Here is a 13,141-nt window from a genome sequence, read left to right as displayed (position 1 = left end):
GCTGCCTTACCCCCTTTCATTTTACCTACTGCCTCACGAACTTCCCCCACACTCACAACTGGCTCTTCCTCACTCCTACAAGATGTTATTCCTCCTTGCTCTATACACGAAATCACAGCTTCCCTATCTTCATCAACATTTAACAATTCCTCAAAATATTCCTTCCATCTTCCCAATACCTCTAACTCTCCATTTAATAACTCTCCTCTCCTATTTTTAACTGACAAATCCATTTGTTCTCTAGGCTTTCTTAACTTGTTAATCTCACTCCAAAACTTTTTCTTATTTTCAACAAAATTTGTTGATAACATCTCACCCACTCTCTCATTTGCTCTCTTTTTACATTGCTTCACCACTCTCTTAACTTCTCTCTTTTTCTCCATATACTCTTCCCTCCTTGCATCACTTCTACTTTGTAAAAACTTCTCATATGCTAACTTTTTCTCCCTTACTACTCTCTTTACATCATCATTCCACCAATCGCTCCTCTTCCCTCCTGCACCCACTTTCCTGTAACCACAAACTTCTGCTGAACACTCTAACACTACATTTTTAAACCTACCCCATACCTCTTCGACCCCATTGCCTATGCTCTCATTAGCCCATCTATCCTCCAATAGCTGTTTATATCTTACCCTAACTGCCTCCTCTTTTAGTTTATAAACCTTCACCTCTCTCTTCCCTGATGCTTCTATTCTCCTTGTATCCCATCTACCTTTTACTCTCAGTGTAGCTACAACTAGAAAGTGATCTGATATATCTGTGGCCCCTCTATAAACATGTACATCCTGAAGTCTACTCAACAGTCTTTTATCTACCAATACATAATCCAACAAACTACTGTCATTTCGCCCTACATCATATCGTGTATACTTATTTATCCTCTTTTTCTTAAAATATGTATTACCTATAACTAAACCCCTTTCTATACAAAGTTCAATCAAAGGGCTCCCATTATCATTTACACCTGGCACCCCAAACTTACCTACCACACCCTCTCTAAAAGTTTCTCCTACTTTAGCATTCAAGTCCCCTACCACAATTACTCTCTCACTTGGTTCAAAGGCTCCTATACATTCACTTAACATCTCCCAAAATCTCTCTCTCTCCTCTGCATTCCTCTCTTCTCCAGGTGCATACACGCTTATTATGACCCACTTCTCGCATCCAACCTTTACTTTAATCCACATAATTCTTGAATTTACACATTCATATTCTCTTTTCTCCTTCCATAACTGATCATTTAACATTACTGCTACCCCTTCCTTTGCTCTAACTCTCTCAGATACTCCAGATTTAATCCCATTTATTTCCCCCCACTGAAACTCTCCTACCCCCTTCAGCTTTGTTTCGCTTAGGGCCAGGACATCCAACTTCTTTTCATTCATAACATCAGCAATCATCTGTTTCTTGTCATCCGCACTACATCCACGCACATTTAAGCAACCCAGTTTTATAAAGTTTTTCTTCTTCTCTTTTTTAGTAATTGTATACAGGAGAAGGGGTTACTAGCCCATTGCTCCCGGCATTTTAGTCGCCTCATACGACACGCATGGCTTACGGAGGAAAGATTCTTTTCCACTTCCCCATGGACAATAGAAGAAATAAAAAAGAACAAGAGCTATTTAGAAAAAGGAGAAAAACCTAGATGTATGTATATATATATATGCATGTGCGTGTCTGTGAAGTGTGACCAAAGTGTAAGTAGGAGTAGCAAGATATCCCTGTTATCTTAGCGTGTTTATGAGACAGAAAAAGAAACCAGCAATCCTACCATCATGCAAAACAGTTACAGGTTTTTGTTTCACAGTCATCTGGCAGGACGGTAGTACTTCCCTGGGTGGTTGCTGTCTACCAACCTACTACCTTATATATATATATATATATATATATATATATATATATATATATATATATATATATATATATATATATATATATCTATATATATATGTATATATATATATATATATATATATATATATATATATATATATATATATATATATATATATATATATATATATATATATATATATACATATATATATATATATACATATACATACATATATATATATACATATATATACATATATATATACATATATATACATACAGTGGACCCCCGGTTAACGATTTTAATCCGTGCAAGAGGGGTAATTGTTATGCGAAATAATCGTTATGTGAATGAATTTTCCCCATAAGAAATAATGGAAATAAAATTAATCCGTGCAAGACACCCAAAAGTATGAAAAAAAAAATTTTACCACATGAAATATACATTTTCCCACACACAAAGAGAAGGATACATGCACAATAGTAGAGTAGTACATGCACAGTATATATTGTGCATGTTCTAGTCTACTAAATGAAGAATAAATGACACTTACCTTTATTGAAGATGCAGCAATGACTGATGAGACACTGTGTCCTGGGAGTGCCTTTTCCTCCTGAGTACTGTAGGTCCTGTTTGGCATTTTCTTCCAGAACAGGCCTTATCACACTGTGTATGCCACTACGATTCTTAAATCTCTCAAACCAACCTTTGCTGGCTTTAAATTCACCAATATGAGCACTAGTTCCAGGCATTTTTCCCTGTTCACCTGGGTGTTAGTCGACTTGTGTGGGTTGCATCCTGGGAGATAAGATTAAGGACCCCAATGGAAATAAGTTAGACAGTCTTCGATGACACTGACTTTTTTGGGTTATCCTGGGTGGCAAATCCTCTGGGGTTAATTGTTTCTTGGTATTCTCAATAAGCCACACCAACAACGGTGCTACAGCAGCAGCAGCAGCTGACAGTGCAGCAGCAGCAGCAGCTGTACCACCAATAGTAGCGATGGTTGATTGGGGTTTATTATACAACCTGGCCAGCTCGGAGACATGCACTCCACTTTCATACTTATCAATGATCTTTTTCTTCATCTCTATTGTAATTCTCACCCTTATTGCTGTAGGGTTGGCACTAGAAGCTTTCTTGGGGCCCATGGTCACTTATTTTCCAGAAAAAGCACCGAAAACACTGTAATAATACGAAATATTCCGATTGTATGCTTGGATGTTACCGCGGAGGCTGGCTGGTAAACAATGCCACCGGCGGAACATGTGAGCGCGTCTCGGAAGAAAATCGGTAAGCGGGTTTTTAAGCGGTATGTGAGGCAAAATTTTTGCAATTAAAGTAAGCGGTATGCGAAATAATCGCTATGTGATGCCATCGTTATGCGGGGGTCCACTGTATATATATATATATATATATATGACAGTAGTTTGTTGGATTATGTATTGGTAGATAAAAGACTGTTGAGTAGACTTCAGGATGTACATGTTTATAGAGGGGCCACAGATATATCAGATCACTTTCTAGTTGTAGCTACACTGAGAGTAAAAGGTAGATGGGATACAAGGAGAATAGAAGCATCAGGGAAGAGAGAGGTGAAGGTTTATAAACTAAAAGAGGAGGCAGTTAGGGTAAGATACAAACAGCTATTGGAGGATAGATGGGCAAATGAGAGCATAGGCAATGGGGTCGAAGAGGTATGGGGTAGGTTTAAAAATGTAGTGTTAGAGTGTTCAGCAGAAGTTTGTGGTTACAGGAAAGTGGGTGCAGGAGGGAAGAGGAGCGATTGGTGGAATGATGATGTAAAGAGAGTAGTAAGGGAGAAAAAGTTAGCATATGAGAAGTTTTTACAAAGTAGAAGTGATGCAAGGAGGGAAGAGTATATGGAGAAAAAGAGAGAAGTTAAGAGAGTGGTGAAGCAATGTAAAAAGAGAGCAAATGAGAGAGTGGGTGAGATGTTATCAACAAATTTTGTTGAAAATAAGAAAAAGTTTTGGAGTGAGATTAACAAGTTAAGAAAGCCTAGAGAACAAATGGATTTGTCAGTTAAAAATAGGAGAGGAGAGTTATTAAATGGAGAGTTAGAGGTATTGGGAAGATGGAAGGAATATTTTGAGGAATTGTTAAATGTTGATGAAGATAGGGAAGCTGTGATTTCGTGTATAGGGCAAGGAGGAATAACATCTTGTAGGAGTGAGGAAGAGCCAGTTGTGAGTGTGGGGGAAGTTCGTGAGGCAGTAGGTAAAATGAAAGGGGGTAAGGCAGCCGGGATTGATGGGATAAAGATAGAAATGTTAAAAGCAGGTGGGGATATAGTTTTGGAGTGGTTGGTGCAATTATTTAATAAATGTATGGAAGAGGGTAAGGTACCTAGGGATTGGCAGAGAGCATGCATAGTTCCTTTGTATAAAGGCAAAGGGGATAAAAGAGAGTGCAAAAATTATAGGGGGATAAGTCTGTTGAGTGTACCTGGTAAAGTGTATGGTAGAGTTATAATTGAAAGAATTAAGAGTAAGACGGAGAATAGGATAGCAGATGAACAAGGAGGCTTTAGGAAAGGTAGGGGGTGTGTGGACCAGGTGTTTACAGTGAAACATATAAGTGAACAGTATTTAGATAAGGCTAAAGAGGTCTTTGTGGCATTTATGGATTTGGAAAAGGCGTATGACAGGGTGGATAGGGGGGCAATGTGGCAGATGTTGCAAGTGTATGGTGTAGGAGGTAGGTTACTGAAAGCAGTGAAGAGTTTTTACGAGGATAGTGAGGCTCAAGTTAGAGTATGTAGGAAAGAGGGAAATTTTTTCCCAGTAAAAGTAGGCCTTAGACAAGGATGTGTGATGTCACCGTGGTTGTTTAATATATTTATAGATGGGGTTGTAAGAGAAGTAAATGCGAGGGTCTTGGCAAGAGGCGTGGAGTTAAAAGATAAAGAATCACACACAAAGTGGGAGTTGTCACAGCTGCTCTTTGCTGATGACACTGTGCTCTTGGGAGATTCTGAAGAGAAGTTGCAGAGATTGGTGGATGAATTTGGTAGGGTGTGCAAAAGAAGAAAATTAAAGGTGAATACAGGAAAGAGTAAGGTTATGAGGATAACAAAAAGATTAGGTGATGAAAGATTGAATATCAGATTGGAGGGAGAGAGTATGGAGGAGGTGAACGTATTCAGATATTTGGGAGTGGACGTGTCAGCGGATGGGTCTATGAAAGATGAGGTGAATCATAGAATTGATGAGGGAAAAAGAGTGAGTGGTGCACTTAGGAGTCTGTGGAGACAAAGAACTTTGTCCTTGGAGGCAAAGAGGGGAATGTATGAGAGTATAGTTTTACCAACGCTCTTATATGGGTGTGAAGCGTGGGTGATGAATGTTGCAGCGAGGAGAAGGCTGGAGGCAGTGGAGATGTCATGTCTGAGGGCAATGTGTGGTGTGAATATAATGCAGAGAATTCGTAGTTTGGAAGTTAGGAGGAGGTGCGGGATTACCAAAACTGTTGTCCAGAGGGCTGAGGAAGGGTTGTTGAGGTGGTTCGGACATGTAGAGAGAATGGAGCGAAACAGAATGACTTCAAGAGTGTATCAGTCTGTAGTGGAAGGAAGGCGGGGTAGGGGTCGGCCTAGGAAGGGTTGGAGGGAGGGGGTAAAGGAGGTTTTGTGTGCGAGGGGCTTGGACTTCCAGCAGGCATGCGTGAGCGTGTTTGATAGGAGTGAATGGACACAAATGGTTTTTAATACTTGACGTGCTGTTGGAGTGTGAGCAAAGTAACATTTATGAAGGGATTCAGGGAAACCGGCAGGCCGGACTTGAGTCCTGGAGATGGGAAGTACAGTGCCTGCACTCTGAAGGAGGGGTGTTAATGTTGCAGTTTAAAAACTGTAGTGTAAAGCACCCTTCTGGCAAGACAGTGATGGAGTGAATGATGGTGAAAGTTTTTCTTTTTCGGGCCACCCTGCCTTGGTGGGAATCGGCCGGTGTGATAATAAAAAAAAATAATAAATATATATATATATATAGGTAGTAGGTTGGTAGACAGCAACCACCCAGGGAAGTACTACCGTCCTGCCAGATGACTGTGAAACAGAAACCTGTAACTGTTTTGCATGATGGTAGGATTGCTGGTTTCTTTTTCTGTCTCATAAACACGCTAGATAACAGGGATATCTTGCTACTCCTACTTACACTTTGGTCACACTTCACAGACACGCACATGCATATATATATATATACATACATCTAGGTTTTTCTCCTTTTTCTAAATAGCTCTTGTTCCTTTTTATTTCTTCTATTGTCCATGGGGAAGTGGAAAAGAATCTTTCCTCCGTAAGCCATGCGTGTCGTATGAGCCGACTAAAATGCCGGGAGCAATGGGCTAGTAACCCCTTCTCCTGTAGACATTTACTAAAAAAGAGAAGAAGAAAAACTTTATAAAACTGGGATGCTTAAATGTGCGTGGATGTAGTGCGGATGACAAGAAACAGATGATTGCTGATGTTATGAATGAAAAGAAGTTGGATGTCCTGGCCCTAAGCGAAACAAAGCTGAAGGGGGTAGGGGAGTTTCGGTGGGGGGAAATAAATGGGATTAAATCTGGAGTATCTGAGAGAGTTAGAGCAAAGGAAGGGGTAGCAGTAATGTTGAATGATCAGTTATGGAAGGAGAAAAGAGAATATGAATGTGTAAATTCAAGAATTATGTGGATTAAAGTAAAGGTTATGAGGATAACAAAAAGATTAGGTGATGAAAGATTGGATATCAGATTGGAGGGAGAGAGTATGGAGGAGGTGAATGTATTCAGATATTTGGGAGTGGACGTGTCAGCGGATGGGTCTATGAAAGATGAGGTGAATCATAGAATTGATGAGGGGAAAAGGGTGAGTGGTGCACTTAGGAGTCTGTGGAGACAAAGAACTTTGTCCTTGGAGGCAAAGAGGGGAATGTATGAGAGTATAGTTTTACTAACGCTCTTATATGAGTGTGAAGCATGGGTGATGAATGTTGCAGCAAGGAGAAGGCTGGAGGCAGTGGAGATGTCATGTCTGAGAGCAATGTGTGGTGTGAATATAATGCAGAGAATTCGTAGTTTGGAAGTTAGGAGGAGGTGCGGGATTACCAAAACTGTTGTCCAGAGGGCTGAGGAAGGGTTGTTGAGGTGGTTCGGACATGTGGAGAGAATGGAGTGAAACAGAATAACTTCAAGAGTGTATCAGTCTGTAGTGGAAGGAAGGCGGGGTAGGGGTCGGCCTAGGAGAGGTTGGAGGGAGGGGGTAAAGGAGGGTTTGTGTGTGAGGGGCTTGGACTTCCAGCAGGCATGCGTGAGCGTGTTTGATAGGAGTGAATGGAGACAAATGGTTTTTAATACTTGACGTGCTGTTGGAGTGTGAGCAAAGTAACATCTATGAAGGGGTTCAGGGAAACCGGCAGGCCGGACTTGAGTCCTGGAGATGGGAAGTACAGTGCCTGCACTCTGAAGGAGGGGTGTTAATGTTGCAGTTTAAAAACTGTAGTGTAAAGCACCCTTCTGGCAAGACAGTGATGGAGTGAATGATGGTGAAAGTTTTTCTTTTTCGGGCCACCCTGCCTTGGTGGGAATCGGCCAGTGTGATAAAAAAAAAAAAAAAAATATATATATATATATATATATATATATATATATATATATATATATATATATATATATATATATATATATATATATATATATATGTATATATATATATATATATATATATATATATATATATATATTATGTATGTATGTATGTATGTATGTCGTGCCGAATAGGCAGAACTTGCGATCTTGGCTTAAATAGCAACGCTCATCTTGCCATATAGGACAAGCGAAAATTTGTGTATACAATAATTTCACCAAAATCATTCTGAACCTAACGAAAAAAATATATTTCACTGTGTTTGTTTAGTATTAAATTGTTGTAAACAAATCTAAAATATATATAGTTGGGTTAGGCTAAAATAAATTGTTGTTGTTATAATAAGGTTAGACAAGTTTTCTAAGATTCTTTTGGTGCAAAATTAAAAATTTTTACATTAACATTAATGAAAAAAATATATCTTTAAACGTATAAGAGAAAATTTCGGAAAGGACTTAATTTTAAATGAGTTCTTGCTAATTGACCAGTTTTACATATTCGGCATGACATATATGTACAGTGGTCCCCCGCTTTTCGTAGTTCGCGGCAATCGTAAAATTCGCCAATCATAGGGGTATTTTCGTATGAACATGGACTCGCTTTTCATAGGTTGACTCGTGAGTCGTAGTTTGTCCGGGACGCGTACCCACGGCGTGAGCCGGGGCGACAGCCAGTCTGGCATTGTTTACCAGTGAGCGAAGGTCCCCTCACGTGCTCCAGCGAAATATTTCATAATATTCCATTTATTTTAGTGCTTGCAAGTACTAAATAAGCTACCATGGCTCCAAAGAAAGCTCCTAGTGCCAAGCCTGTGGTAAAGAAGGTGAGAAATACGATTGAATTTAAGAAAACCATCATTGAACAATATGAAAGTGGTACAAGTGTGGCCGAACTGTCCAGGATGTATAAGAAACCCTACACAACCTTATGTTCCGTAGTGGCCAAGAAAAAGGAAATAAAGGATGCTGTTGTTGCAAAGGGAGTAACTATGCTGACAAAAATGAGATCACCAGTACTGGAAGAGGTTGAGAAGTTATTATTGGTGTGGACAAATGAGAAACAATTAGCAGGAGATACTCTTATGACTTCGATTATTTGTGAAAAGGTTAGGCAGTTGCATGAAGATTTGGTAAAGAAATTGCCTGCAAATAGTGGTGAAGTGAGTGAATTTAAGGCCAGCAAAGGCTGGTTTGAGAGATTTAAGAACCGTACTGGCATACACAGTGTAGTAAGGCATGGTGAGGCTGCCAGTTTGGACCACAAGGCGGCTGAAAAATATGTGCATGAATTCCAGGAGTACATAGAGGCTGAAGGACTGAAACCTGAACAAGTGTTCAATTGTGTCGAAACAGGCCTCTTTTGGAAGAAAATGCCAAAGAGGACCTTCATTACACAAGAGGAAAAGGCAATGCCAAGACACAAGCCTATGAAAGACAGGCTGACGCTAATGTTCTGTGCTAATGCTAGTGGGGATTTCAAAGTGAAGCCATTACTAGTGTACCATTCTGAAAATCCCAGAGTGTTCAGGAAAAACAATGTTATGAAGAGTAAATTGTGTGTGTTTTGGAAATCTAATAGTAAGGCATGGGTCACGAGGGAAATTTTCGTTGAGTTGTTCAATGAAGTGTTTGGCCCTAGTGTGAAGGAGTATCTCCTGGAAAAGAAATTGGATCTCAAGTGCCTGCTAGTAATGGACAATGCACCTGCTCATCCTCCTAACTTGGATGACCTAATTTTCGAGGAGTTTGGGTTCATCACAGTAAAGTTCTTGCCCCCGAATACCACTCCTCTCCTCCAACCCATGGACCAGCAGGTTATTGAAAACTTTAAAAAACTCTACACAAAAGCAATGTTTCACAGGTGCTTGACTGTGATCACAGACACTCACTTGACCCTAAGGGAATTTTGGAGAGAACACTTCAGCATCCTCCACTGCATAACCCTTATAGGTATGGCTTGGGAGGGAGTGACTACCAGGACTTTGAATTCTGCCTGGAGAAAATTGTGGCCAGATTGTGTCGACAAGAGGGATTTTGAAGGATTTGGGACTGACCCTAATGAGCCTATGTCTGTTGTAAAATCAATTGTGGCACTGGGGAGTTCCATGGGGTTGGATGTGAGTTTGGAGGATGTGGAAGAATTGGTGGAAGACCACAATGAAGAGCTCACCACTGAGGAGCTGCAAGAGCTTCAGCAGGAAGAGCAACACATCGCAGCTCAGAATCTTGCTGCAGAGGAGGAAGAGAGATGGAAGAAGGTGCCTTCTTCAGAAATTAAAGAGATTTTTACTATGTGGGGTAAGATGGAAAGCTTTATGGAGAAACATCACCCTAACAAGGTTGTTGCAAGCCAGGTTGGCAACATGTACAGTGACGAAGTCTTGGGCCATTTTAGGGAAGTGTTAAAGAGACGCCAGAAACAGAGCTCTCTCCACAGTTATTTTGTGAGACAGGACTCCAGTGACTCTCAAGGTGGTCCTAGTGGCATTAAGAAACAGAGAAGAGAAGCAACCCCAGAAAAGCAAATGGTACCTGAGGTGTTGATGGAAGGGGATTCCCCTTCCAAACTATAAACAATCCACTCTCTCTTCTTCTCCAGTCTCCCATACACTAAGAAGAATCTCCAATAAAGGTAAGTGTTATGCTGTTAATGTTTCAGTCATCATTTCCCATTGTATTGTTTATGTACTACATGTATATTTCATGTTAAAATTTTTTTGGTTTTAATACTTCTGGGTGTCAGGAACGGATTAATTGTATTTACATTATTTCTTATGGGGAAAATTGATTCGTAAATTGTAAATTTCGTTTGTAGTAACGGCTCCAGGAACGGATTAATTACGAAAAACGAGGGACCACTGTATATATGTATATACATGTATATATATATATATATATATATATATATATATATATATATATATATATATATATATATATATATATATATATATATATATATATATATATTTATATATATATATATATATATATATATATATATATATATATATATATATATATATATATTTATATATATATATATAGATATATATATATATAGATATATATATATGCATATACATGTATATAGTATATACATGTATGTTAGTTCCATTGTACTGAGGAAGTAACACTCAGATTTATCTTTTGGTCACAGGAGATGTTGTATTCGTGCATGGAGCAGCTGCCACTCCCATCAAGCTGGTGGAAGCAATGACGAGACATGGCAAAGCAAACCAGCTAGAAGATGTCACTGTCTGTCATATTCACACTGAGGGCCCAGCGCTGTACACTCAGCCAGACTGTGAAGGTTAGTTCAGTGGCATTCTTGTCTTATGTCTCATGTTGATGTTATTATAATAATTGCTATTGTTAGTTGGTGTAATGAAGTATATTCTAGATAACAATTTTCTTATTGGAAGTATATCCTGTAATTTTGATTGGATGACTATTATTATTATTATTAATATTACTGTTATTATTATTATTATTATTATTATTATTATTATTATTATTATTATTATTATTATTATTATTATTATTATTATTAAAACTAGCTCTTAAAACTGAATACTTATGTATCAACCTCAGTTTTTGTGTATAGTATTTATAAAGTGCTGGGTAGCAGCATTTTATAAATAGTATGTATTGTGTATTTACAATACATAATTCTTTCCACAGGCATCTTTAGGAGCAACTCCTTTTTCATAGGCTCTAATTGCCGCCAGGCTGTGAATGATGGTCGAGGGGACTTCGTGCCTATATTCCTCTCGGAGATTCCACTGTTGTTCCATCGAAAAATCATTGCTATTGATGTTGCGCTTGTACAGGTAAATGTGGCCACCTACATACATCCTTCGTGGTAAATATTCATGGTCATGGTAAGAAGTGGAATACTCAGTCAAGATCTGGTGCATTTTGTTAGGGGCACTGAGTGTGATGGACTACCAACTCCTTACCCTACTGCACATCTACCCCTCAGGGGAAGTTCCTTGATGCTGGTGAGGGGCTCTTGATCTAGTTAATTGGATCTGTACTCCATTTCCCTGAATTGAGCCTGAATACCTTCCATTCACCCCCCCCATGTGGGCTGTATAATCCTATGGGTTTAGTGCCCTCCCATGATTATAATAATAATTATACTGCACATCTACCAAGCTGTGCTATACGAGGTTGAAATCACATTCTGCGCCTGCTACTGAGCTCTTTTTGTGTGGTATATAACCCTTTTCTATGGGTGTGAAGCATTGGTTGTAAATATTGCATTGAGAAGGAGGCTGGAAACAGTGCAGATATCGTGTTTAAGGGCAATGTGTGACGAAAATATTATGCAGAGAATTTTTAGTGTGGAAATTAAGAGATGTGGAATTACTAAAAGTATTATTGAGAGGGCTGAGGGGAAGGGGTTGTTGAGGTGGTTTGGTCATTTAGAGAGGGTGGAGCAAAATAGGATGACTTGGAGGGTGTATAAATCTGTAGTGGAGGGAAGGAGGGTTATGGGTTGTCCTAGGACAGGATGGAGGGAGGGGGTAAAAGAAGTTTTGTGTGCAAGGGGCTTGGACATACAGCGAGCATGTGTGAGCATGTTATGAGTGAGTGGAGATGAATTTTGTTTTTGGGACTTAAACTCTTAGAATGTGAGCATGGCAATATTTTGTGAAGGGAGTCAGGGAAATCAGTTAGCCGGACTTGAGTCCTGGAGGTGGGAAGTACAATGCCTGCACTTTAAAGGGGGGGGGGGATATTTGCTGTCTTAACTGTGCACTTTCTCAAAGACAGTGATTGTGTGAATGATGGTGTTTCTTTTTTGGGTCGCCCTGCCTCAATGGGAGATGGTCGAGCTTTGGTGTGTGGCGAGAGCTTTTGCCACCAGGCCAGTGGCCTAGTGACAAAAGCTCTCGCTTCACACGCTGAGGGTTCGGGTTGGATTCCCGCAGGGGTGAAAACATTGGGCGTGTTTCCTTACACCGGTTGTCTGTGTTCACCCAACAGTAAAATGGGTACCTGGGTGTTAGTGGACTGGTGTTGGTCGCATCCTGGGACAAAATGACCTAATTTGCTCGAAATGCTCATCATAACAAGGGGCTCTCTATATAGTAGTATGTCATCGATGTCAGCTATGGTCTGTATACCTTGTACATGTACTTGTAGAAATAAAGATATTATTATTATTATTATTATTATTATTATTATTATTATTATTTATTATTATTATTATTATTATTATTATTATTATTATTATTATTATTATTATTATTATAGAATCAATTTTCAACATTTTCTGCTGTTTCATTGACCATATTTACTCCCTAAAATGCCTATCAGCAATTAATGATAATCTAACCAACGAATTCTAAGCAGATGGAATCTAACATTAATAATTATTTTGCAGAAATCATAAGAAAATTTAAGCAAGAAGCTAAAAAATATACAATTACATCTTATTGTATGTCCTTAGGGACATACAATAAGTTGTAATTATATACAGTGGACCCTCGACTAACGCTATTAATCCGTTCCTGGTAGCTCATCGTTAGTCAAAATTATCGTTAGTCAAGTTAATTTTCCCCATAAGAAATAATGGAAATCAAATTAATCCGTGTAGGACACCCCAAAGTATGAAAAAAAAATTGTTTTTACCACATGAAATAT

The 13,141-nt window shown here is 39.0% G+C and overlaps 1 protein-coding gene across 1 annotated transcript in view; it reads left to right on the top strand.

Moving 5' to 3' along the window:
• LOC128701263 (4-hydroxybutyrate coenzyme A transferase) overlaps positions 1 to 13,141 on the top strand; it is a 38,698-nt gene that overhangs the window by 14,358 nt on the left and 11,199 nt on the right. The window contains exons 2-3 of the mRNA XM_053794891.2: positions 10,647 to 10,799; positions 11,171 to 11,319. Coding sequence (XP_053650866.1) covers positions 10,647 to 10,799; positions 11,171 to 11,319 — 302 coding nt within the window. The remainder of the gene's footprint in view (positions 1 to 10,646; positions 10,800 to 11,170; positions 11,320 to 13,141) is intronic.

This window comes from Cherax quadricarinatus, chromosome 72 (genome assembly GCF_038502225.1).
Source record: "Cherax quadricarinatus isolate ZL_2023a chromosome 72, ASM3850222v1, whole genome shotgun sequence".
Taxonomy (NCBI): Eukaryota; Metazoa; Arthropoda; class Malacostraca; order Decapoda; family Parastacidae; genus Cherax; species Cherax quadricarinatus.
The sequence above is the reverse complement of the archived record's forward strand: the minus strand, read 5'-3'. Positions and strand labels throughout refer to the sequence as shown.